This window comes from Meles meles, chromosome 13 (genome assembly GCF_922984935.1).
Source record: "Meles meles chromosome 13, mMelMel3.1 paternal haplotype, whole genome shotgun sequence".
NCBI lineage: Eukaryota > Metazoa > Chordata > Mammalia > Carnivora > Mustelidae > Meles > Meles meles.
This window is the reverse complement of record NC_060078.1, coordinates 3,413,476-3,439,797: the sequence shown is the minus strand read 5'-3', so window position 1 is coordinate 3,439,797 and position 26,322 is coordinate 3,413,476. Positions and strand designations below refer to the sequence as shown.

The following is a 26,322-nucleotide window of genomic DNA, read 5'->3' as shown; positions in this document are numbered from 1 at the left end:
GTTCCAAATAATCTCATTATCATTTAATAGAGCCCCTGAAATAATTTTAAATACAAGTTGTAGCCAGGAAGAGCGTCGCATTTCCCTGGAGATGGTTTTGGGAGTAGTTTCCTTCACCTTCTGAAAGCTTTTGTTCACTTTTTGGAGAAGCAGCTGTTAGAGATCAGCTAATACTTTGTGTTCCTGTTCTTCTGTGTATAGAAAGCAGCAGTAACCCCTTATGTTTTGTAAACAAGGCTGTGCTCCTTGGGGAAAGCTATATAATATCTTACTCATTTTAATTGCTCAATTTTAAGCCAATTCATTAACATGGATATTTATTCATATGTAAGTCAATTTTGTCAGCTAATATTTTTAGAACTTACCATATAGGAAACGCATCTACATTTCATTGAGTCTTTAGAGTTATCCTTTGAAATAAATAGAGCCATCCCCATCTTACGGATAGGAAATTGAGTCTCAGAGAAATAACATGTAAATCTGCCATAAGCTTAGCTACCATGTGGTAGATCCTGGATATTTGCCGAGTTCCCGTGTACAGAGACATGTCTGTGCCTTCACAGTGCCTAGAGTTTAGAGGAGGTTCGTGACAAGTACAGAGGCTGGGATACATAGATCTGGTATAGCAGATGGTAAGGAAGAAGGTGTGGGATGCTATTGGAGCCCAAATGAAGATAAGTTCGAACCAATACTAAGGTTTGAGAAGGCTGCCAGTGAACCCAGCATAGGAGCTGAGGTCTGACTACTAACACTTAGTAGCAAGGTAGAAAGGAAGAGTCTCAAAGAGTCTTTGGGTGGGAGGAGAAGCCTGTGCAGAGGGCTTTGCATAAGAAAATTCAGGACAGGGGCACCTGGGTAGTGCTGTATCTGACTCTTGAATTTGGCACAGTTCATGACCTTAGGGTTGTGAGGTTGAGCCCTATGTTAGGCTCCATGCTGGGCGTGGAACCTGCTTAAGATTCTCTCTCCCTCTCAAAAAGAAAAGAAAAAATGCACTGGGGACATGGTGTGTGGAGTTTCAGCAGCTGGAGAAAGGGCCAGGCAGTTATGTGTGGACCGGATCACAAGCAACCTGTGTGTCCTTCCCTAAGGCATTCAGGCTTTATTGTGGCAGAAATGGGGTTGAAGGGATTTACGATAATCTAGGAAAAATAAGGAAGTCATTGTAGCTGCCGCGGGGACAGTTGAAATAGCAAGTTGTACATGGAATTGGAAACATTCAGTAGGTAGAACTGACTGGCCTCGGTTTGGATGTGGACTGTCAGGGAAGGCAGGATGAGCACGCTGGGCTGCAGTGGCAGGTGCATGGTGGGGCCACTCCTGAGCTGGGTGGAGGAGGGACAGGTGCAACGGTGGTGGGCAGAAGGAAAGAAGCTGTCCTAATTCAACCTGGCAGTGCTGTGTAGGAGACGTCTTTGGCTTGTGGATAGGTTTCATCGTCATCTGTACAGAGATGGCGTATGAAAATTCTCGAACTGCACAAGGAAGTGTATGGAATTAAGAAAAGACAGCCTAGAGTAAACTCTGTGTATCGTCGGCATTTAAAGAAGACCAGAGGAGGACCAGGCATGGAAACCAAATGGAGAGAACCAAGAATCACTGTGTTCCATGAATGTGCCATGATGATACGTCAACTCAGTCCTTTGGTTTGCAACCATTTCAACTCAGATGGCTGGAGGCAAGTCAGTCGTGAGTGCCAGCTGGTGCCAAGCATGACTCTAGAGGCTGGAGGTATAACCGTGAATAGGGTAGACGGGACCCTGCTCAGTGGAGCTTGCAACTGCTTCACTTAGAAAGTCTCGCAAGAGCACACGAGATCTTGGATTTGGCCCTTTTATCCACCTTGGATTACAATTCAGTATAGACACCTAATACAGGGTTCGAGTGGACTGAATCCTTTAGGCTTTTTACCGGGGTCCCTGCTTTTCTCTGATGAAAAAAAATCCTTAACTACAACCAAGGGGATCTGCTTTTCTGGGCACAACCCTTGAGAGATTCTCCAAATGGCAACATGGCGTACTTCAAAAAATTAATTGTCAGCACCAATGTGAACGTTCCACTAAGAAAAGATTTTATGCACCACCCAAGTCTTAGGTTACGCTCTACGTTACAAAATCCCAAAGAGGAGATTTTGCTCTTTTTAATATTCTCATGCCCCAGAATATTTATCTTCGGAACTGTCCCATTTGTTAGTTCTCGATGAATACCCAAGAGCTAACTAACGTTCAAGTCCAGATCTACTGGAAACTTAGGGGCCAAAAATGGGACTATTGAACTTGTGTGCTTACGACTGTTAATCCTTAATAATAGCCCACTTACCAGATTGTCTCATTTCCTTGATTTTACTGGTCTCCTATGATAAGAATTTGAGTTAATGGGTTGTTTTATAGCCCTTTAGCCCTAACTCCACTTAATAGCAGGCCGAATGTACCTGAACATGGTGATTTTATGGTGAATGCATTTCAGGTAATCAGACCTCAGTACGAGCACACCTCAGCCTCTTCCTTGCCTTCCTGGTACAGAGAGGGTAAAAGTGGGGATTTTTGGTTCCTCCTTTTATCCCCTGCCCAATTATACATGTTAATATTAGAGCTGATGGAATACGAGTACGAAAAAGAGGCATTTTTACAGTAGTTAGGCTTTTATTATAAGTCTGCCATATAATTTTAACCATTTTTTGCCTTGAAAGAGGCTCATAATTTGTGTATTTTGTGTTTTTTCAATCCATTTGCTACAGCTGCAATCCTGATAAGTGGCTCAATTATAACTGTAATATTGGTCTTAAAGACGCACTGATGTCTCATGGAAAACTTGGAAAAACATTCTATCGAAAGACAATTACGCTTAAATACCACATTTTCTCCATTTCTCTGTTCTCTCCTTTACAAATTATTGCCAGGACCATTAGCATGAGAAGAGACTATTCGCTCAAGCTCTAAAATTCTCGAATTTCTCAGGTTGCGGGTTGCTGTCTTCCCCAAGCTAGCCCTGGCCTTCCCAGAGGCCGCCCCAGCACCCAGGAGGACACATAGGTTCACACGGAGAGTTTTTTCAAGTGCCCACAGAGTGCTGGTGACAACTTCCCATTTTTACTAGGGAGCAAGAGTCAGAGGTTTGGATGAAAATGTGGGGGGAGGGGCAATGCCTTTGACATCCAAAATGAGTTCAGAGAAAGGAAGAAAGCCTTAGAAACATGTTAGAGGTCCATTTTAATTAATGATCATTTTAAAGTGAGCTCTGTATCTTTTCCTTTCTTGGCAAATGGTCTGTGTGTAGGTTTGGGGAATTACCTGGGGAAGGGGTTATTTGTGTTGCTGATTAGGCCTGCCTACAGATTATTAGTCTTTATTAAGTCTCTTTATTAAGGCCCAAAGAAGGAATTAAATGACTTCCCTTTTTTTTTTTTTTGATGTTTAATTTTTTTTAACCATACCAAGTTGGCAGTGTGAGTTCAGTTAGCCATGAAGTTAGGAAAGTAGGATGTTTTAAGATACCATGAAGTAGTATCTTCATTAATTAAGGCAGGAGGGGGCAAGTGGTCAGGGAGGTGCCCGTAATATGGACACCCTGGGGTCTGTTTTATTTTACTCAATATTTGATAAAATAACACTTCTGTCTTTTGTGGAGAAATGCCTTGGCCTTTTTGTTGGAGAACACTGTGAAACTCTCCTAACCCATGGTTTGCCATCTGTTAGAAGGACGAAATAAGGGAGAACCCCAGAAAGGAAGGATGGGAGCAGATGCCCAGTTGTCCAGTGGAGCAGGGATGTGGGGGTTCGGCCGATCATACGTCTTCATCTCTGACCTGGACGTGAGGCCCTGAGGCCCATCGGACCAGGCCGTCCGATAGGACGGTTTCCCTTTGCCACCCTTTGTGGAGCGGTACTGTTCGTGGGCATACATCCAGGGCTCCAGGATGCTGGTACCACGCCACCTTCAGAAGAATGAAACCCTGCAAACAATCCGCCGCTTTGCCCGGCTCCGAGCAGACAGAGACTGATGGTGGGATTGGCTGTTTGTGTCTCCTCATTTCTCATCGTGTCTGGGCTGGGCGGTCGGCCTAACAGATGCCATTGCTGAGATGGTTCTAAGATGAAGTACGGCTCGCTTTCCTTCCGTACCGTTAGAAGGCATGTCTGGAACCACCTCCTTGGCTGGGACAGCAGTGGGGGTGGAGAAGCTCCTTCCAAAGTGGCCTTGCTCTTGACTTTTATGGGCAAGGTAGCTTGTTCTTGTGAGGATCTGGGCATGCCTTGGCACAAACACCATCCTGCAAACAGCAACCAACCATCCATATTTATCTGAGTTTCCATAATGAACATGTTTCTGCAAAATTGTGACATTTTGATGGTGGCAATAGATCCTGTAACTGTAAGAATTTTCCATTGAAATATCAAATATCGATCTTCTAAAAGGTGACTGCTGCCTAACATGTGTGATTAACTGTTTGTTCACTGATTGAATAATATTTATCGAACATCTACCACACAAAAAACCATGCCCGGTGTGGCAGGTAAGGGGTGAACAGGACCGACACAGCCCCGGGCCTTGCGACATGAAGGTGTAGCTGGGGGGCGGGGGGTGGTGTTTGGAAAAGAGAGGGCCCCAGGGGAGCGTGCTGCAAGGACACCCAGTCGGCGACGACAGCGATGAGGGCGGAAGGCTTGTCAGCTCGGCCCAGGCAGCGTCAGCTCTGTTTCTAGGGACAGCTCAGAAGCAGGCGCAGAGGGTGGGCTGCTTGAAGACTAGAAAGGCACTCAACATGTCTGGGCCACAGCACAGAGGATAAGGAAGGGGGACCCCAAGACATGAGGCTGCAGACTGAGCAGAACAGAATGCAAGAGATTTGTAAGACATTTTGGATTTTTATCTCAGCAAAGATGGCGCCTGGGTGGCTCAGCCAGTTAAACAGCTGACTCTTCATTTTGGCTCAGGTTACAATCTCAGGGTGGTGGGATCGAGCCCCGAGTCAGGCTCCATGCTGGGCATAGAACTGGCTTAAGATTCTCCCTCTCCTCTCCCTCTGCCCCCCATCCTCCCAGTGGATTGTCAACCAAGAACGAACATGGGAGGGCAGGCTCAGAAGTGGGGAAGTTTGTTAAGTGATGACAAAAGACCACTGAAATGTTATTGACTTTATTTTCCCCCTGAGAAGTAAGAAGCTGCAATTTTCACTGAGATATTGGGACAGGAAGTGTGACGAGATCAAGGTCTTTCAAACTTGGCTGCTGTGGAGATGGGTGAGGAGACAGAGGGTTCAGGCCTGAGCTGGGTAATTGGCCCAGGCTTTTTCATACTAGCCTCACACACTCACCAGAAACCCTAAAAGACTTCATTTAAACACAGTTCTGTGCTTTGGAGGATTGCATTTTCTCCTATTCTGGAATGACGCACACATGTAATTATTGTGAGCTCTGTCCTTCATCTGGGGGCCAGTCACAGTCTCCTGATTCCTGCGGGCTCTTCTCCAAGATGCCATCCCTTTCCTGTCTTCTGTCAGTCTGGTATCTAGGAGCACCAGCCGGGCTGCGAGGCGCGCACCCAGCACTTGAGATCCATAGGAGACTTGAGCCCAGAGCATGTATAAATACCTGGTCAGTAGAAAGAAGAAATTTGGAGATGTCTGCAAAATGCTTCCTAGATTATACCTTCGTTACAATCAGGTACATGCAACTAAGAGTCCAAGTTACGGTCTTTCAGAAACTTTGCAGGTGGGGGTCGCTCCGGTGGCTCAGTCGGTTAAGCGTCCGACTCTTGATTTTGACTCAGGTCATGATCTCAGGAGCGTGAGATCGAGCCCTGCAGCAGGCTCTGCACACAGCATGGAGCCTGCTTGAGAGTCTCTCCCTCTCCTTCTGCACTGCCCGACAACCCCCCCCCCCAACTCCCCCCCTAAGAAAATAAAACAAAACAACAACAATAAAAAAAACCCTTCTCTTCTGAGTGCTGCATAGTAACAGACAAAGGTAGAAAGTTAGGATTTGTGAGAAAAGTAAAGATACGAGAGATGCACACGTTGCCAGGTGCCCGTAAGGCAGGCATGTTGCCCCAGATCCGCAGCCCTCCATCAGCACCTCTGCAGGGCAGACGTGGTTCACTGAGGTAGCGGTGTGTGCGCATGTGCACGTCTCTGTCTCCCTCTCCTCCAGAGCCTCACCCCCGGGTTCTGGATTATTTCACAAGTCATTCCAGCTCATGCTTTAGTTTTCATTCCTCCACAGTGTTGCTTTCTGCATTCCTCCGTGTTTATGCCATTCCTTCTTACTATCTGCCTTCAAAGACACTGATTTCAATTCTTCCGTGTGAGCTCTATTATTTTTTTAAATTGCATGATCTTAATATTTCTAATTTATCTTATTTGAAAACAAGGGCTGTCATTGTTTCGAGGTGTTTTTTTTTTCCTACTGTCCTATTAAAAATAATGTATTTAGTGATATTTTTAAAAGGAAGGTGCTCTCTATAATACTTTGTATTTAGAAATATTTAGTAGTACTTTTAAAAGGAAGGTGCCGTATATTCTGTCAATAGGGAGATTGACTTTGGGGAGGTGTGGCAGCTGGAAAATATTGGTTAGAGGATAACTGGTAGGAGGGGGTCTGTTTGCAGCTTTATTAATCTAGCTACTGTTGTCAGGAATTTTTTAGCTTTGAGTACTTTGAATCGTTAGTGGCACACATGAAATGTGTTAAGGGTGTGTAGTTACAGTATTTGAGCAGGGACCTTGCCCAAGAAGCTCTGGTTTTGATATTGGATTCAAGTGCCAGAACTATAATTTCAGTTCATTTATTCATAGACCAGGTGGTCTGCAACATTGTACAAAGTAGTTTGGTGATTGAATTTACCTTCTTTGGTCTTTAACTGAAGGTCCATGTAGTCTCATAGAACATTTAAAATTGGGGGCGCCTGGATGGCTCAGTGGGTTAAGTCTCTGCCTGCGGCTTAGGTCATGATCTCAGGGTCCTGGGATGGAGCCCTGCATTGGGCCCTCTGCTTGGTGGGGAGCCTACCCCCCCCCCAACCCGCCGCCTGCCTTTCTGCCTGCCTTTCTGCCTGCTTGTGGTCTCTGTCTGTCCAATAAATAAATCTTAAAAAAAATTAAAATTGATCTGCACTATACAGAAGTCCACTGAATAAACCAAAAAGGGTAATTAATTGACTCAAGCAGTTGAAAAATCCCAGGGGTAGTGCGGGTTTCAGGTCCAGTTGGAGTCATGAGCTCTGACTTTGGGATTCCTTCTTTCCCTCCTAGGGCTCAGCCTCCATGCTTCTGTTCCCACTCTTAGCCACGTGGGCAAGGGGAGCTCTCAAGCTCCACGTCTCTGTTCTACCCCCTGAGCCTGCAGAGAATCAGAGCACCAGGGCTAGGGGGGTTGGGCTCCTGGCAGGCTTGTCATTGGCCTAGCTGGTTCTTGCGTTCATCCCTGGACCAATCACTGTAGCTGGGAGATGCTGCACTTTCACTGGTCAAACCTGGGCCACGTGTTAGGGGGTGGAGTTAGCCCCTCATGAATTAAAATCTTTCAGAGGTAAGATTCCTTAGAGGGATTCAGGAGAAGAAAGGGGTCAGATCCTAGACAGGAAAATCGGTCGCCCCCTGCTACAGTTAATTCACACACCACAAACTTAAAAATCATAATTGAAGAAATATTCTGATTTCTTTGGGGAAGGGTTTTGTGTGCTGCGAGTTTGCCCTTGTTTCTGTGCTTTTTGTCAACCATGATAATAAAATTGAGCACAGATTCAAACAAAAAAATCTGTTTTTGATTGTTTCTCTTACTTATGTTTAAAAATAATAACTTTTTTTTGGTCAACATGTCTTCCATTTCTATGGGCGATCTGTGGAGTAAAGATTTTGTATTTTTAATACTGTCTGTTACAAACAATGGTCATGTTAGAAATGTAAGGGATGTGAATGCTCGGAATATTTATTCTCACACAGAGTGCTGATAATGTTCTGGTGGGTTTTTCCCGAAGTAATTATTCAGTGCATGTGTTGTCCTCGGTAATCTGGCTCAAAGGTTTCCCATTGTACACATCTCCTGACCGGTGGCTTAACCCCAGAGCTGCCCCTGGGATGTGGTGTGGCGAGTGCCTTACCCATGTGGGGAGGTACTGGTTTTCTCAGCTTGAAGCGGGGTGGGGTTGGGCCAGGTGTGGCCAGAGAGCATAAAGGACTTTCAAAATCAACGGTTAAGATGGCTTGTTGCATTTCATCTATACATTGGCCATATTTTTACGTAGGGATTCATTCTGTTTCTGCTGTCTTCAGTGATCATCAGTCTAAATTTTCCATTCTTAAAAAAAGTTTTTTTTTTTCCATTCTTGGATCAGTTTTGGGAATTTGTGAGTTGGTAGGAAATCATTCGTTTCCTTTGTGTTTTCAGATTTGTTGCTGTACAGTTGCTTATGGTATAAATTCCTTTAAACTTAATGTTTACTTTAATCTCCTGTATTTATGGTCATGTCGCCTTTCTCATTTCCAAACTTGTATAATATTATTCTTTCTCTCAACATTTTTCCTTTTTCATGAGTACATCTTTTTCCATGCTCATTTTTAAAAACTACCTTTTGGATTTGTCCATCCTTCTTCTGCCCTGTTTTTCCCTTATTCCATTATTTTCAGCTTTGATCTTTATTCATTCCTTCTTTCCTAGTTTCTTTTGGGGCAATTTTGTTCTAGTATCTTAAGGTGGTGAGTACTTGCTGATTATATTTTTTGAAAACACACATTTTGATGGTATCAGTGGGCGTGGTTCTTCCTTCTATAGCAGGATGCTTAGGAATTAGTAGTATCTACCTGAGAACGAATGTTCTCTCAATGCTTACTGAGAACTCACAGACATCAGAAGTAATTTGTAAGCTTTCAAATTTTGTTGTGTTCTATAAGCAGCAAAATTATCAGTAGAATTTATAAATTAAAATTGTTTTCTTTCATGTATCAGTTGTCAGCTTCGGTTCCCAGGAAAGGATTCAATAATAGCCTACATTGTAGAGGAAATAACTATAATTCAGAATCATCTGTGATCCTTGTAAACACAACGATTCCAAGTGACATAGATAAGATCCAGTCATCTAAGAACCACGCACACACACTGGTCTGGTACACTGAAGCATCTGATTGTGCTTCCCCTCTTTGTTTACCACATCCTAGAATATCATTCTATTTCCTCAGTTATGAAGTTGCCCTGGGAACAGACAGCATCTTATCATGCCCAGACTGAACTTTTCCCAGTAAGGGAGAACCAAGCTGCCATGATAAGAAAATATCAGTTATTCCCGAGAAACAACTACATGTTCATCTGAAAGATATTAAGAACTCATTGGAGGGGCACCTGGCTGGCTCAGTTCATGGAGCAGGCAATTCTCGATCTTGGGGTCATGAGTTTGAGCCCCATGTTGGCTGCAGAGATTACTTAAAAAAAAAACAAAACTCGTCAGAATTTTAATATTTTCTAACTGAATTGCAGTTGTTTTTATGCTTTGTTAAGGACAGAGGGAAATCAGCTATGTGATACCTTTATTACCATCATTATTTTCAGAAGAATTAGAGTCATTCATTCATTCTTACGCCAACAAGGGGTCAGTTTCCCATAAGTTGTGAAGATACGACATACTTGGAAAATATTTTTGTCTAATTAAAGATAGAATAAATTGAAAAAGTTATTTGTAATTAAAGAAAAAAGCTAAAGGTCAAGTTTCTACTGACCACAAAGGTAAATTATGCTTTTATTTTACCCTGCACATCTGTCACATTGCTAGTGGCGTGACGAACTAGAAAGTTACACTTGTTCAGATTTCAAATTCTTCAAGGCTCCTTCCCACGTTAACGGGGATCTCTACAGTTCTAACTTGATTGAGAGACCACATTCTAGGAACTCATTTGCTAATGCCTGGTATTGACCCTTTTGCTGCTCGAGATTTTGAATTTAAATATTTTGAATTTAAATATTTTGAAATATTATATTGAAAAATTATATGACTCTTGTGTTACTCTGTAACTCATTGAAATGTTGCTTATTTCATTTAAGGCGTGCCATGTTAATAGATAATGTTAGTACAAAGATGAAAGGCATGTTATGTTCCTGGCTTAGAGGAACTTGAAGTTAGCTAGTGGAGGAGACTGGTCAGTAAACCAGCCAGTAGAGCATAAAGACATCTGCCGGCGTAAGTGTAGACGCGGGTGCCATAGGAACACAAAAGAAGCACTCTTTGCTTAGATATGGGCTAAGGAAAGTTTTCTTGGAGAGGGTAATGCTTGACTCGGGTATAAATTCTAGCCAGCCAAGTAGAGCGAGAAGGCAGAATGTTCCAGAGAGAAGGAGCAGTATGAACAAGAGACATGAAATGTCATGACAGTTTGGGGGGGGCGGGGTTGGAGATGGGCAGAAGTTGGAGAAGACAGGTGAGAAACCATAGGTAAGATGTATTGAACTTGAGCTACAAAAATTGTTAATGGTTTATTTTGTGTGTTTTAATTCAGGTGAAGGAACTACTCAAGGCCAGATGTTTTAAGAAATGCTCTTGAAAAGGACGGAGGTGTACGAAGTTATTTCAGCAACTGAGAAGCAAGCTGGTTTTGGAGAAACCATACTCTGAGGATGTTGTTTGCTTTTGGTTGAAAAGAGAAAGTACAACTATAGAGGAAGCGTTTGTGCATCTGGATTTAGGATCGCACTGTAAATAGCAATGTAATTAGATTTACCTCAGTCCTGCCAGTGGGCCTTGGAGCTTCTTGGCTCGGCAGACATGAGTGACCCCAGACAGTCACAAGAAGAGAAGCACAAGCTTGGAAGAGCCTCATCAAAGTTCAAGGATCCTCCCAGAATCATGCAGTCTGATGATTATTTTGCTCGAAAATTTAAAGCCATTAATGGCAACATGGGCCCGGCTACTTCTTTAAATGCCTCAAGTTCTGCAGAGAGTGGCGGTCCTGCTAACGGTACCCCAGCTGTGCCCAAGATGGGTGTGAGAGCAAGAGTGTGCGAGTGGCCTCCCAAGAAGGACTGCTCCAAGGAGCTAGCCTGCAAGGCGCTGTGGGAAAGCCGGTCTCAGGCCAGTTATGAAAGCGTCCCGTCCATCACGCACAATGGGCAGAATGACCAGAGCGATGGTCAGCGAGAGGAGCAGCTCGATCTAGACTTTGTGGAGGCGAAGTACACCATTGGAGACATCTTTGTTCACTCTCCTCAAAGAGGACTGCACCCCATAAGACAGAGAAGCAATAGTGATGTCACCATTAGTGACATCGACGCTGAAGATGTCTTAGACCAAAACGCAGTGAACCCCAACACTGGGGCTGCCCTCCACCGAGAGTACGGAAGTACGTCTTCCATTGACCGGCAGGGCTTATCTGGTGAGAACTTCTTTGCAATGCTCAGAGGGTACCGTGTAGATAATTACGACCACAAAGCAATGGCCCCTTTTGGGTTCCCTGAGTTTTTCCCCTGTGATCCTGCAATCTCTCCCAGCCTCCACGCGGCAGCACAGATTTCTAGAGGAGAATTTGTCCGCATCTCAGGATTAGACTACATGGACAGTGCCCTTCTCATGGGCAGAGACCGGGACAAGCCTTTCAAACGGAGGTTAAAGTCAGAATCGGTGGAGACATCCCTCTTCCGGAAGCTGCGGACTGTTAAAAGCGAACACGAAACTTTCAAGTTCACGTGCGATCCAGAAGATGGCCGTCTGGAGCGAGGCGTTCGCCCTTGGAATTGTCAGCGGTGTTTTGCACATTATGATGTCCAGAGCATTTTGTTCAATATCAACGAAGCCGTGGCGACGAGAGCCAACGTGGGGAAGCGGAAAAACATCACCACCGGAGCCTCGGCGGCATCCCAGACCCAGATGCCAGCAGGCCAGACAGGCAACGGTGAGTCCCCTTTGGGGAGCAAGGAGGACCTCAACTCCAAGGAGAACCTGGATGCTGATGAGGGCGACGGGAAAAGCAACGAGCTTGTCCTGAGCTGTCCGTACTTCCGGAACGAAACCGGTGGGGAAGGCGACAGGAGGATCGCCCTCTCTCGGGCCAGCTCGTCGTCGTTCAGTTCCGGGGAAGGCTGTTCCTTCGAGTCCTCTCTGAGCTCCCACTGCACCAACGCAGGCGTCTCCGTCCTGGAAGTGCCCAGAGAAAGCCAGCCCGTTCACAGGGAGAAGGTGAAGCGCTACATCATAGAGCACATAGACCTCGGGGCCTACTATTACCGCAAGTTCTTCTACGGGAAAGGTAAGGCAGAGCCTCCGACGTGTGCTGTGTCTCGGGCTGCTTGTGTTGTGCTTCTCTGGGCTGGGCACCTTCCCCAGGGGGTCAGGGCCGTTGTCCCCTGGGCTTTTGTGGACCTTCCGTTGCTGCCAGACTAACCCCTTCTTCGGAAATCCCAGTTTTCTGCCTTTGCTGACGTCTCATCCCCCGTGTGGAATCCTCACGTCTCTCTCTCTCTCTTTGCCAATATAAGAGCAGCGCAGATGTCCGGCTTGCTCTCTATTTACCTCCTCTCCCGCCTCTTCCCTGGTTTAACTTCATTCTTCTCTTCTCCCTCTGATTAATCTCTCCTGCTGTTTACACTGGGTCATTCTGCTAGGAGCCCTCCCCCCAACCCAGTCTTTTCTGTACTTTTTTCCTACACCTTTGCCTCACCTTTTCACTTCTATCTTCACAGCTCCTAGTGCCGTGTTGTGTTAGGTAAATCTTGGCTATGAATGTGTGAATTAGCGTGATAGACAAATCGTTTTCATACCGTTCTATAGAAGGCCTTAAACTCCGAGGTCCAGATAATCCTTCGGCTTTGTGGTCTTAGGAGTCCTCTAGCCCAATGCGCAGTTCTGGCTACTTTTATTTAGATTTTTCAGGCTTGAAGGATGCCTTCCTCAGAAGTCATGCAGTTGAATCCTCCTCAGCCTTTTTAAATGGTGTCCCTAGTCATTCCAGGGACACAGGATCTGCTCTGTTGGGGACTCCTACAGAGAAATGGGTCCCACACACCTGCCAGCCACACAGGCTCCGTAAAGACACTTAGAGCAACCCATTGCCTTCGTACCAGGTGCAGCTTGCCAGCTTAGCCCCTTCCTTAGAGGGCAGTGTACTTTCCAAGGCTGTCTTTTTTCTGTTTTCAGTGTCACTGGCCACCCTCCTCACATTCCCGGGTGTCACCTCTCAGAGCACCTTAGGAGGTAGAAGTAGGCCCAGACAGTCTGGTGAATAAACTGTTCTTTTTTGTTTAATTTTTTAAAAGATTTTATTTCTTCATTTGACAGAGAGAGCACAAGCCAGGGGAGATGCAGGGGAGAGGGAGAAGCAGGCTCTCCACCAAGCAGAGAGCCTGACATGGGGCTTGATCCCAAGATCTGGGATCATGACCTGAGCCGAAGGCAGATGCTTAACTGAGCCCCCCAGGCATCCTGAATAAACCTCTCTGCCATGGGTGTGGATCCCTGTGAGCCGTACTCGAATTTAATGCAGTATTGGTTTCTATCTTCAGAATGTTTGCATGCCACTTTGACTCCATGGTTCTTTTGGGTGATGGCTTGGGTGTAACTCAGACCTCGGGAGGTCACTCCATCCACTTCTGTCCCTGGAGCCCCAGTAAAACTTCTCTCCTTGGACGTTAGACTCAAAAGAATTTGCTTGCCAGAGAGATTGCAGTTGTAGTTGTCACACTGCAAGTTTTTTCCTCATTTTCTGCATTAATTCAGATTTAACCCATCACCCATAATCCTAATATTATGAAACCATAGAAATGGGTAGAACATTTATAATGCTGGATGTGCAGGTTAGCTAAATCGGCACTCGCATCACAACTGGTCATATATTTGAGTTATGGTTTCCCTTTCCATACCGATGGCATGAGGGGACTGAAACAATTCTGCCGGCGGGTCTTGGTCCCCCCAGTGTGTCCCGTGCTCTTGTCTCAATGCGGGCCCCCCGTGGAGCTCAGAGAAACTTGGACTTCCCTATGAGTCTGTGCTGGGAAACCACGAGCAGCCCTCGTGATTGTGTTCACGTTGCACAATACTGTCCGAGATGGTGTCTCGGTGGAGGTCAGTTATGTTTGGAAATAGACTTCCCGATTAAGATTCCTTTAACTGCCGTGGCTGTCCACACCAACAATAAAATAGTGTCTTAGAATTACTATACCCTGAAATCCTCTGGCATTGAGTCATTTTGGCTAGCTGAGTTTTGCCAGTAGTTTGCAGATCGCCCTGTAAAATACCAGGACATGAAAGTTACATATGTGTGTGTGAATGCGTGCGTGTGTGTCCACGCCGACGCCGCCCGCATCTCAGCCCTCCTCTGGTGTGCGTGAAGCAGGCCTGCACGTGTACACGGAAGGAGCAGCGGATGCTCCTGCAGCCAAGGTCACCACCACTAACGTCCTCAGGGTTTGTTCCTAGAGATGGTTTTGGGCGCCAGATTCTGTTAGTTCTCTTGACTGACTCCTGTAGGTTTTTTTCTAGAATTGTCAACCATCCCTTCCTGGTAGTTGTAAAGAGTGCCTGTGAGTGGTGTATTTCTTCCACTCTCTCTAATTTGCTGCTAAGGATTTTCCAAGGCATGGGCAGTTCCGTCCACAAACTTGTTAACTTTGAATGTGAAATTCAAAATAAGCTCCGGAGAAGAAGTTGAGGGCAGACACCTTGCGGGGGAGTTGTGCGTGGGTGCAGACATAAGGGTTGGGGGGGGCCCTGGGTTGGGCTCACTCTGGTTCTGGGCTTTGTTGTTTTTTGTTTTTTTGGAAAACATTTTTTATTTATGTATTTGACAGAGGGGGGAGAGAGGGTGAGAGAGCAGAAGCAGGAGAAGCAGCAGGCAGAGGGAGAAGCAGGATACCTGCTGAGCAAGGAGCCCTACTTGGGGCTTGGTCCCTGGACCCCGAGATCATGACCTGAGCCCAAGGCAGACGCTTAACCCACGGAGCCCCCCAGGTGCCCCTGGTTCTGGGCTGTGCCGTGGATCTGTGAAGGCACCAAGCAGGTAAATTCTAGGATCCTCTGCCAAGCCTGAGGAATCAGGGCTTGAGGTGGTGATCCCTGAGCTCACTTTGGTCTCAGGGCTCCGTGGTGCGGGGCTATGCTGTGGCGGCTGCTGGTAGGTCCACGGAGAGGAGAGGATCTGAGCCTGTTCCTCTGCTCTGGCCCTGTAGCTGTGAACTCTGCCTGCTTCCTCCTATTTTTAGCTCTTCCCTGGTAGGCCTGTGTGTCTCAGAACGAAACTGGCTCCAGCAGCATCCGCCACTGCCACCGCAGCTTGTTCCTCTGCAGAGCCACGAACAGCTGGAGGCGGGGGCAGCAGCCAGGTCCCAGCGCTCAGTACCTGCCCCCCGCCCCCACCCCCGCCACCGGCTCTGTGGCGATATGGGAGTGGAGACAGGCAGCCGGCTCGCACCGGGCCTTCAACCTCCGGACCCTTATCTGCAAACACACCCCCAGTTACAGGAACATCATGGCACGACCTGAAAACAAACTCTTCGGCCTCCTGACCCAGATCGGTTGTGTTTGGGGGGACTTTGTTCTTTTCCTTTTTTCTCTCTTCCCTTCACTCATTTTTTTTTTTTCTCTCTGGAAGCAGGCGGTTCAGGGATCTTTTGATATTGCCCAGAATGACTTTTCTTTTTCTCCATGCTCCACCGTTCTGTGTGAAATTTTGTTTTCAAAAGAAGTTAATGGCTCCCGATCGCTGGGAGGGCTTGAGCTCTGGGAGCCTGCCTGATGCGGCTGACTCCGCACTGGGTGGTTCGCCTGGGATGGCAGTGGATTTCCCCGAGGTGCGCTCCCATGACACAGGATGCTGAGTGGTTGGGGAGGACTCCGCAGAGGGATGTGTTCAGGGGAGTGGTGAGCAGACAGATGTGTGCAGGGGAGTGGAGAGCTGCAGCCAGCCCTGTAGCTTCATCACTTGTCCTCACAAATCCATCTGTAGCCTTCCAGGAAAGCAGCTTTTTAAGGGAGAGCAGGGCGGGATGGGAGCAAGCATGGGGAATGCGGGAGAAGGTTCCTCACTGTTGTTGGAGATGCTCATGAAGAAAATGGGATGCTGCCTGCCATGCACCTGTTTCCCTCGTGGACATCCTGGTGAAGTCGCCGTTTGCCTCTTCTGTGAGTTTCCCATTTGTGAAGCACGAAGAAGAGATTCTGGTTGTGCGAGTCTGTTGGAGACCTTGAGCTCCCTTCATGGCACAGTGACCGACTTGGCCTCCTTCTGGACCGCCTGGCAGTTAGCGCCGCTGGCCGGCCATGAGATGTCCCCACGGGGGCCAGAGTGGAGCTGCAGGGCAGCAAGGACACCCCGGGTTCTCTGCATGCCCATCAGGTCTTCCCCTATTTAGGAAATTGTACACCTGCCGTTGCTCAGGACTTATGAAACTGTCCTCTGCCTTCCTTCTGGTTGCATGGAACAGAACAGCTGTAGACAAGAATAGCTCGAGATGGCAGACTGTGCCCATTTTGGGTAAAGAAAGGTCAGAATAGGGAAGAGGATAAAGCTGGTCTCTTGGGTGACATTGGAGTGGAGCGTGGCTAAATCTTGGAACCACTGGAACATTGTTTTATGTGGTTACAGGAACACGTCCTCTTAACGTGGGGGAAAATCCAAAGATTGGCAGTACACATACCTTTCTTTCGGTCTAGAATTTTTACTCCGCGTGGAAGTATTATATGATCATTATAGGAAAAGGAAGTAAAGAAGCAAAAGAAATAAAATCACCCCAGTCCCTGAGAGATAATCCCCTTGAACAGTTTCCTCTTTATCCTTGTAGGCTTTTTCTGATGCAAATAAATGAATATAAATGAGTCCTTCTACTGCTGTGTCTGTGGGACTTGGTTGGAGGATCATTCTTCTGTGTTATTATGTGTAGAGCTGTGTCAGCATTTTACAAGCCATTATCAATTATCATTATCTGCCTTGGGTGCATGGGGAGATGCCAGGTATCTGCCAGTCGTGATCTGGGCAGAAGCAATAATGACTGTATTCGCTTCATTTCAGAGAAAAACCCATCAGCTTGATAGAGGCACAGTGAGAAAGGGACGCGTCTTTTTTACTCTCTTGGACGCAGTGTACCCACAAAACGACTCCTGTCAAATACAGTGATGCTCATTTAACCAACAAATCTTTACTTAAAAAAGTAAATGATTATGGAAGATGTTTTAATTTCATAAAGTTTTGAAAGATGATGACAGTTGTCCTCCTCCACTGCAATGTGGATTGTGTGTAGAGACTCCCTTCCAAGGGTGAGTGCATGGAGAATAGAAGGTTGCGGGGGAGAAGTCTGGAAAGCACCGCCCCAGTTTTGTCATCAAGGTCAACATTAGGATGGATAGGTCCTGTGGTTCATTTCTGTCCTTGACATGCTGGGAATGGCATTTCTGGGGTCTTCCTCCAAACCCATGCCCTCAGTCTGATGAGGAACTACATTAGACAGATCCCTGCCCACTGCTCCTCAAAACTGCCAAGGTCATCCAGAACGAGGAACGTCTGAGAAATTCACAGTCTACAAGAGCCTGTAAGAGCCATGACAGGGAACTGTAGTGGGGTGTCCTGGATGGCTTCCTGGAAGAGAAAAGACATTGATAAAGCAGAAACCTGAATAAAGGATGGACTTGATCATATCAGTGTCCGTATTGGCTCATTAACGGAATGAACGTACCGAAGAAATTTAAGACGTTAACAATGAAGAAAGTTAGCCAGGAGCCTGAGGGAACTCCACTGTCTTTGCAGCTTTTCTACAAATCAAAACCAGCTTTAAAAGACTTTGCTTCAATTTTTTTTTTAAATATAAGTCATAAATTCTGATGATAGTTTTAACAAGAGCATCCTTAAAATTACAACAAAAAGAGCTTCAAGGCAGTTCTTAAAAGTAACAAACCTACAGGTTTGTGTTACTTTCTTAAAGTCTGTAGGATTCCTGTGAGCAGCAGAGGCCATTGTGTGTTTCAAGGAAAGTGAAATTGACCAAATGTCAGTTTCCCACAGCCCTCTCTATACACATCTGGGGAAGGTCAGGAATAGTTTTCTCAAACTTACCTAGAAGAGCAGGGGAATTGTTAGGCTTTAGAATTTACACTTTCTTTGGTCTTTATTGAAATGCACAGACTTTCCCTTTGAATCTCCCCTGAAATCTGCATGCTGAGCTCCAGGGGCCTGTTTGGGATGCTCTGGCTTCTCTGGGTCCCCAAACTCAGCTGAACTAACCCTGAAGAAAGCTTTATGCTCAATTCTTTTTTTTTTCCCCCTTGGGATTTTCTGTCACGAGTCCAAGCAAAGAAATAGGTATCTTTTAGAAATCCTCTATAAAGGAGCTGAATTGGTTTGACAGGCGGGTTTTGTAGCGTAGATGAAAAGCTAATCTTGGTTTGACCGGTGCTTTTGGGGTTTCTGGTTCCATCATCCGCCTGTGATTTCCTTTCTTCTCTGTTTCTTATAAAAGGAATATGCCAGAGAGAACTTTGATTTCTCCTTCCCATCCTAGCTTTACGAGACTTCTGGGGTATGGGCAGATTAGAATTCTTTTGGGAAAGACTGGAACTTTCCAGAGAAGAGTTTTTAGCTGCTTCCAGGTGGACTGGGCCTCCAGCAAAAGCCATATCCTCCCCACAGTGCAGGGTCGATTTCTTCCCCAAGATGCCAGCCTTAAGCTTTGAAGGCCCCTTGCTTTGTCTGTGCCCATGGGTACCATCTGGGAATGAACTCCTCTATTGGACCTGCAGCTCTTCCAAGAGTTCTTTCTAGAGCCTCTTTTCCCTAAGAATCTTCAAGTTCACATTTTTGTTAACTACCCTTGACCAGCTCTATGTAAGCTCACCTCTTTCTCCAGTGGTCATTTTTGTCATTAGTATTTTAACGAAAGGATAATATTTGTACATACACCAGCTAAATGAACAAGTAGCAAGTAAGGATTGTTCTAGAATGTGTGTAGTAACCTTCCCACCTGTCTCGATACTGACTTACTGTTTGGTGGCTGGAGATTTACCTTTTTGCCAGAGGGGGAAAGTGCCCCTGCATTCTAATTGTGGTTGGAGGCCTGGGAGGAGAGAAGGGGCAGGACGGCACAAACTAAGGAGAAGAGCCCTGACTGTGTGAAGCCAGCCTCCTGGGGTCACATCCCATCTCAGTTTTAGCAAGTCCTTCAACTCCTTTGTGCCTCAGTTAATCATCTATAAAGTGGGATCATAATAAAAACATCTCCTAGGGAAGGGATTCGAACCAGAACATGTCACAAAGCATGCTTCCTCCTCCCTCAAGTTGTTCTTAAATAAATATGTAAAGCCTTTTTCCTCTTGAAAGAAACCATTGTCCACACCATGGGTACAGCCTTTAAAGGGGCAGTACTTTATTTTAATGGTTAAAAGATAAGGAGGGGAAAACTAGAGAGAACCATATGGCAAGGGGGGCCCCAGGGCAAGGCGTCTGGTGAAGTCTGCCACCCCATTCCAAACCCATTCACTTAAATTTCACAAATGTGACCGTTGTGGGCTGGCGTGTACCTTTACATATCAAATGAACCCCATTGCTGCGTGATGCATGGCTGCATTTGCTCTGAATTTCATGCCTGGTGGCTTCTTTTTTCCCCCCCTTCTGGTTATATACAGTCACTGAAGAAAATTAATAGGGAGCTGGACACTGTTAAATTCATATGGGTGAGCTGAGGACCGCCTAACAACAGGGCTATTCTGGGACCCACAGTCCTCCCAGAGCGGACATAATCGACTCCGATCTTCACCTCTCTGCCCGGCCAGCGTGGCCTCTGCGAACAGAGCTCCCATTGAGGCTCAGCCAGCTCGGGGCGGGGAGGAGCTGCCCAGCTGCACGGGACACTCAACCCTGTGGGTTGTCGTGATATACTTTCCATGTGGCCGTCGGCGGTGGGAAACTGCAGCAGTGGGAAGGTCACGGCTCCCGCCCGTTGCGGATTTTTAAGAACTTGGAGAAGACTGCATGCCCTTTCCTCCGGTGGACACTGGCCTCAGAGTCTTTTTCAGTTATCCAGGAAGAAGAACTCACGTTCTGTTCATTACCCTAAGCGTAGAGGGATTGATACTGTTACAGTTCTGTGCTTAGCTGGGGAAATTCCTTACAGTTTGCTTTGGGTCCAGAAAATTGCAAGTTCAGAGGCTTTGCAGCATAAGGTCTCAGAGCACCTGGAAACTTAGTGAAACCTACCTACCTTGTATTTGTTCCAAGATTTCTTTTACTCTTTGCTCCACTTAAATAAAATGAGAAAAGTGAACCACCTGCCCCTTTCCCAGCTTTTATGCAGTGAATTGTTTCTTGCTTCTCCTGTGTTCTCCTCTTTCCCACTCCTATAGCAAATAACACTCAAAATCAAAGGATGCTTTTGACAGCTGCCTTTTTTCTCCAGTTTTCCCCTTTTTGTTCAAGGTTTTCCTAAAACGGTGTCTCCCAAGATACAATCCTTATGTTCAGGACAGATTTGTTGGTTCATCTGTAAGTTGTGTTCATTTCACCCCACACGCATAATTGATTTCCAGAATTCAAACTTTCCATGACTGTCACCCTTTGCATGAGCAAGTCCTAGAAATAGCCTACCTAGCATGTGTTTCCTCCCTGTCACCCCTGACTGTGACCTCAGGCAAGTCATCTAGCCCCTCAGCTTCAGGAATATTATTTGGAAGATGGGGATACCCCCTCGAAAGTAGGGAGGAGAAAATGAGTTCATTTATGTCAGGTGTATTAAATGTTGTTATTTTCACTGTAATGCCTCAAGTTTTCAAGCTTAGCTAATACTTTGGTTACATTTTGATCAAAGGAGCCTTCATGTAGCAAAAATGCATCCTTTTCTGCATTATGGTAAATTCAGTCATTTAATCCCTGATACATGAGCAGGGAGTTTGAGATTTCTGGAAGTTATCTAATCAGTCTTCATACTATTATCTGCGCAAGCAGACCCCATTGTTCTGTTCACACTCCCCTCCCTCTCTCCACCCATCTATCGTCCCTTGTTGACTTTTTCTCTGGAAGTCTTGGAGAGCTCTGAACAGGAGAGCTAATCTAAAATGCAGACACACAGTTGTTTGCACGGAAAGGTAAGAGAAGATACATCATAGGTGGTCATATAGACAGCAGGCCCCTGTGGCCACCGATGTAACCCAGGTAGGCTGTGAGCCAGCAGTTAACTGATCAGCTTGCTGTTGAAAGAACGAAGAAATGTTAAACTCCGTTTTGTGGAAAAAGAGCAAGAAAGCTTCTGCTGTGCACTTGTAGCTGAGTGAAGGGCTGCAGGGCCCAGATCCACGGCCTCTCGTGGCTTGGGAGGACTTGTTAATGGTGCCGTGGGCCATGCAGGGCTAATGCGAAATTGTAAGGCTGAGAGGTGGGTGCTGCTTTTATGTACCTGACCTCGGGAGGCCCCACCGAGTTGGAATCCTCACCTGGTCAATGCATTAGTGACCGAGCTGATCAGTGCCCCTTCCAAGACGCTGCAGTACCTGGAAGCAGCCTTTGGGCCGGGGTCACAGGTGGCCCCCGCCGCCCCCCCCTTTTTTTTTAGCTCTTCTGAGTTAGAGTTCTTTTTCCTTTACTGACTAGCCAAAGCACCCTACAAGAGATAAATGCCCCGAATCTCATTTCCTACACTGCAGTCTCGTTAACTGAATTTTTTTGATCTTGCCCTGTTATATTTGCATAATAGGTGGATTTTCAGGCAGCTTTTCCAGTCTTTCCCCAGTTTCCATTCTGCCAAGGAAGGATTTTGCTTGACGCACTCTTGAAGCAATTTCATGGAAATCATGTGCTTGGGATAAGGACAGGCTCCCATGGGTGAGGGGGACTCACTCCTTGTCCTCTGCGCACAGCTGGGAAGGCTCCCGTGGGGCAGATGAGGGCGCTGAGCAGTCCCGGAGGGGGCGGGGCACAGGGTGTCACTTGAGGGGGTTGACTTGGCTTCCTCCTGGAGACTCTGAGGTCTACCCTGTTCTTCCTGATACATGGAAGCTGTACTGTGAAGCAGAAGACTGTGATTTCTTTCAAGACACGTCCAGGTCGCCGGCTCTATTCCCTGGCTGACAGAGAGCATGAAAAGACCCCTTAGATAACAGCTTGGGGGCCTGGAGCTGGCATGTCCAATGCACATGGTGATTTTAAGTGGCAGGGACATCCTCTCTCAGCTTGCATTCCAAGAGTGTGTCTGTGTGAAATGGGGAGGGAAAAATGGAAAACGAGTGTGGGAAGGCAGAAAAGAGATAAAAGGTCCTTTGGCTAATGTGCCTGCCATCTTCGTGAAAAAGGGAATATGCAAATTTTGGATTCCCCAATTGAAAATCAAAAAACAAAAACAAAACAGAACAAAAAATTGGATAGTTCCTGATAGAAATCATTCAGTAAAATCTATGCCACCGCATTCTTTAAATGACTACCTTGAATGGGATGTAGCCCCTCTAGGTGAGTAGAGATCCACATGCTGAGATTGTAAGTGTGAATCATCTTCACGCTGACCCTGGAACTTTGTAGGACTGTCGGGCTCAAAGTCTAAACACGCCATGGTGCTGTTTGTTTTATGTTCAGTCCTTTTTTGTCTGTGGTGTAGGTCTTTGTCGGTAATATTCATGTCTTCAGTTATAATGCCTCTCAGGTTAAGGACGATAAGTGTGATGCACATATGGGGGTCGGGGGGACAGGGAACTGGCCCTGAGGTTAAGAAAGGTTATGTAATTCACCCAAGGTTCAACAGCTGCTACATTAGCATAGCCCAGATTCAGAGACCAGCAATCAGGCTTATTAGAATTGTAGGTATTTAAGAGTACATGAGTTTGGGACTCCTACTTCAGCGTGACAAATTGGAGACACGTGTTATCACTCCCTCTTCCAAAACACTAAAAATGATAGCAAAGGAATAGCAAAGGGCATAAAGCCACAAAGGAGAAAAGAGAACTAGAGAGAAGCAATGGAAGGCAAGATACGCCAAAGCCGACCGAAGAGCCAGACCAGTTTTGCTGATGGGAAAATGGTACCCCTCCAGCACTGGGTGCGTGTGCGCGCACACGTGTGTGTGTGTGTGTGTTGGCAAGGACAGGCCATCAGGAAGCCATTCCACACCCCGCAGAACCAGGTACCTCGGAAGAAGAGCTGGGAGTGGGAGCGAGTACGGGGGACCAGTTCAATATGTTTAAAAAAGCTGGTTTTCTGTTCTCTCCCTTGTAGTCCATTTACTACTCACCCCTACCCCGGGGGGAAACTGAAGATTCATTCTGGAGAAATTGAACGTCAGCTCAGCTAAGGGCAGGACTAGGGCATTTCACTAGAGAGTAGGGATTAAGTGAAAGTCAACCCAGTGAGAAGTCCACCCGGTGACCTTCTCTGGGCCAAATGCCTCCCGACAGGAGAATGGGAGAACCTTCCCCAGAGCCGTGGACAGTCTCAAGAGCAAGAGACCTCTCTCTCCTGATAGCTGGGGCTCCCCGACACGACAGTCGCTGCCTGATTAGTGTAATGCAAAATGGATGGTAAAGCAAGATCGGTCCCTGTCGATGAACAGAGGCATTTCATAATGATAAAAGGGTCAGTTCTGAGCACCAAAATCAGCTTCAGAATATGTAGGGGAGGGAAACACAGACACACACAAAACCTGGTCAAACTAAAAGGAAAATAACCCAATCTCTGATCCAAATTATCCGTATGCTAGAAACATACAAATAGAAATAGAGTATTTTTGAGAAATACTATTTGTATTATCTGAAAATATCAAGGACCTTGGACTAAATTCAAAAAAAGACATGAATGAATGACAGAGAACTACAAAACATCACCAAAACCGAGTACAGCCCTTAGTAAGTGGAGGGGACACATTGTGGTTGTGGGTTAGAATATTCTGTATGTAAAAGAATTCGAGGAGATGTTTTGTGGGAACAGAATTACGAGTGAGGAAAGGTGGAGCAGAGCGAGAAGGAGAACGGCTTTGAAAAACTGTGTCCTATGAACATGTTAAAATAGGGTAGATGGGCTTGGGGCCATGTGCTTTGACTGCGTACATGGATTCTGGATTGTTGGTTCTGGAGTGGATATTAGTGGGGTTTCTTTGGTACTTCGTGTTTAGTCCTGCCACAGAACTTGGAATGCACAACTCTCGTCTGTTTCCGAGAGCGTTAGCCCCACAGGACTAAAACTTTGTGAGGCAGGCACCGTGTCCTGCCCGACGTCGTGTCCGTATCAGTGGCACATGGCTGAGACCTAGCCCGTGCTGGACATTTGAGTGAATGAATTCAGGTGAATGCAGTTCATCATCTGCGTTCCCTGGGTGCAACCTGAGTGCCTTCCCAAGTGTCCATGTAGGACGTAGACAGGGGGAGTCCTGACAGGGAATGCCTTGTGGGAAGCAGGATCTAGGTCTGGGTCTGAAGAGAGGAGAAGGGGCCCCGTGAACCAAGGAAGTCAAGGAGTACAGCCCTAGAAGCTAGAAGAGGCAAGGAAACGGATTGCTCCCTAGGGCTTCCTGAGGAAATGCAGTCCAGACGCCATCTTGATTGTGGCCCATTGGCATAGACTGTGGACTTCTGACCTCCAGAGCTGTGAGACCATCAATGAGTGTTGTTCCGAATCCCCAAACTTGTGGCAGTTTGTTACGGCAGCACTAGGACTGTTCTAATAGGTGTTTCAGTGCTCAGTTTTGTAAATATTTCAAGAAACCATATCACCCCTCTCATGGGGGCAGCACCTGCTACATTTCTGGTCCCAGGACACTTCACACGGCCTTCTCCCCCCGCCAGCACGCAAGGAGCTGCCTCCCTGTTTTTATTTTGGTGCTCTCGGTTGAGGTTCAGGACAACCATTCCTTTTGGGCAGTACCCGGGGAGCCTACTTGAGTTCCTTAATTCAAATACCATTTGTTAAGCCTTTATAATTTATTAGGTCCTATCAAATCAGGCCCTGAGGATATACAAGTTGAGGGGCTCCATCTCATCTGGAGGTGAGGCGGATAGTGTCACTGGAAGCAACGTCTGTGTGGAGTCTAGAAGGATGCGTTAGAACGTCAAGCTCAGAAGAGCGAGGGACGTGCCGGGCCGTGGGGGCCAATGTGTGAGTTAGGGGAGTTATGGGAGAGGAGACTGCAGAGAGTTTGGGGTGATATCACTGAAGAACCTCCAGGAGAAGATGGGTGGGTGGATAGAAGGACAGACAGACAAACGTTCAGACAGATTGGAAGACGAGTCAGATTGGATAGCCACGGGCTGATGGCGGAGCCTTGGAACACATCCAGTTACGAGCGGAGGCCAGAGGGGCAGCCCCAAAGCAGACCCCAAAGGAGAGCCCTAAGGCGGCTCACTGGGAAAAGACAGTCCCTGAAGCCGACAGTGCCCCGTGCGGCGGACAGGCCTGCCAAGCCAGAGCCAGAGTGGGGGGCAGAGGTCAGGTGAGGAAATGGGGGAACCAGTAGTGGAGGGGCAGGTTTTCTCACCGAGGGGCAGCGGGGGTGGAGGGATGGTCCACGGGGCTGGGGGCAGCGCTCATGACTCCTGTCTTGCCAGAGACCCATCTACTTGCCGGGCCCACTGGGTCTTCCTCTCGTTGACTTTTTCTTCCCGAATTTTTTAAAAAATGAAGGTACACTTCACTTATAGTGAAATTCCCCCTTTTTAAAGTGTCGAGTTCTAAGAGTTCTGACAGATGAACACGGTGTGGAACCACTAGTGCCGTCAAGATGCGGGGAGCTCGGGGCGCCTGGGTGGCTCAGTGGTTTAAGTCTCTGCCTTCGGCTCAGGTCATGATCTCAGGGTCCTGGGATCGAGCCCTGCATCGGGCTCTCTGCTCAGTGGGGAGCCTGCTTCCTCCTCTCTCTCTGCCTGCCTCTCTGCCTACTTGTGACCTCTCTCTCTCTGTCAAATAAATAAATAAATAAATAAAGATGCGGGGAGCTCCCTCAGCCCGGAAAACCCCGTGTGTTCCCCTGTGACCAGCCCCCGCTGCCCCTGGTCTGCTGTGCCTGCGGCACGTGCTGATGTGCGGAGAGCACGCACTGTAGGATTTTTAGTCGTCACGTGTTCAAGTGAGCGATTCGATGCCCTGAATCTGGACTCTCGGTTTCACCACAAGAAAGCGTTTTGTTGACTTGGTCACTGTTTTCCTCCCTAAAATAATTTGAGGCTCGTTCCATTCATGTCAGTAGGATTCATCAGACGCCTACCAGAGAATCGATTTAGCATTATTGCAGGTTAACTTGTCAAAATGGTGTCTGAGAAGGAAGATTTTGCCTGAGGAAGACCGGTTGTGCTTTTGTGCACTTGCTGAATGTTTTTCTTAACACATCTGCCTTAGGAGAAAAGAGATAAAGAGGAAAGTTCTTGTCAGGACAGACTGTAACTAAGAAAATTCTAAACTGATTT

General features: G+C 46.7%; 1 protein-coding gene across 8 annotated transcripts in view; it reads left to right on the top strand.

The window, feature by feature from the left end:
- Positions 1-26,322, top strand: part of SIPA1L2 (signal induced proliferation associated 1 like 2) — a 219,112-nt gene that overhangs the window by 102,161 nt on the left and 90,629 nt on the right. For all 8 annotated transcript variants that reach the window (XM_046027135.1, XM_046027137.1, XM_046027134.1 and 5 more), the window contains one exon: positions 10,481-12,223. In XM_046027135.1, coding sequence (XP_045883091.1) covers positions 10,747-12,223 — 1,477 coding nt within the window. In that variant the 5' untranslated portion in view covers positions 10,481-10,746. The remainder of the gene's footprint in view (positions 1-10,480; positions 12,224-26,322) is intronic.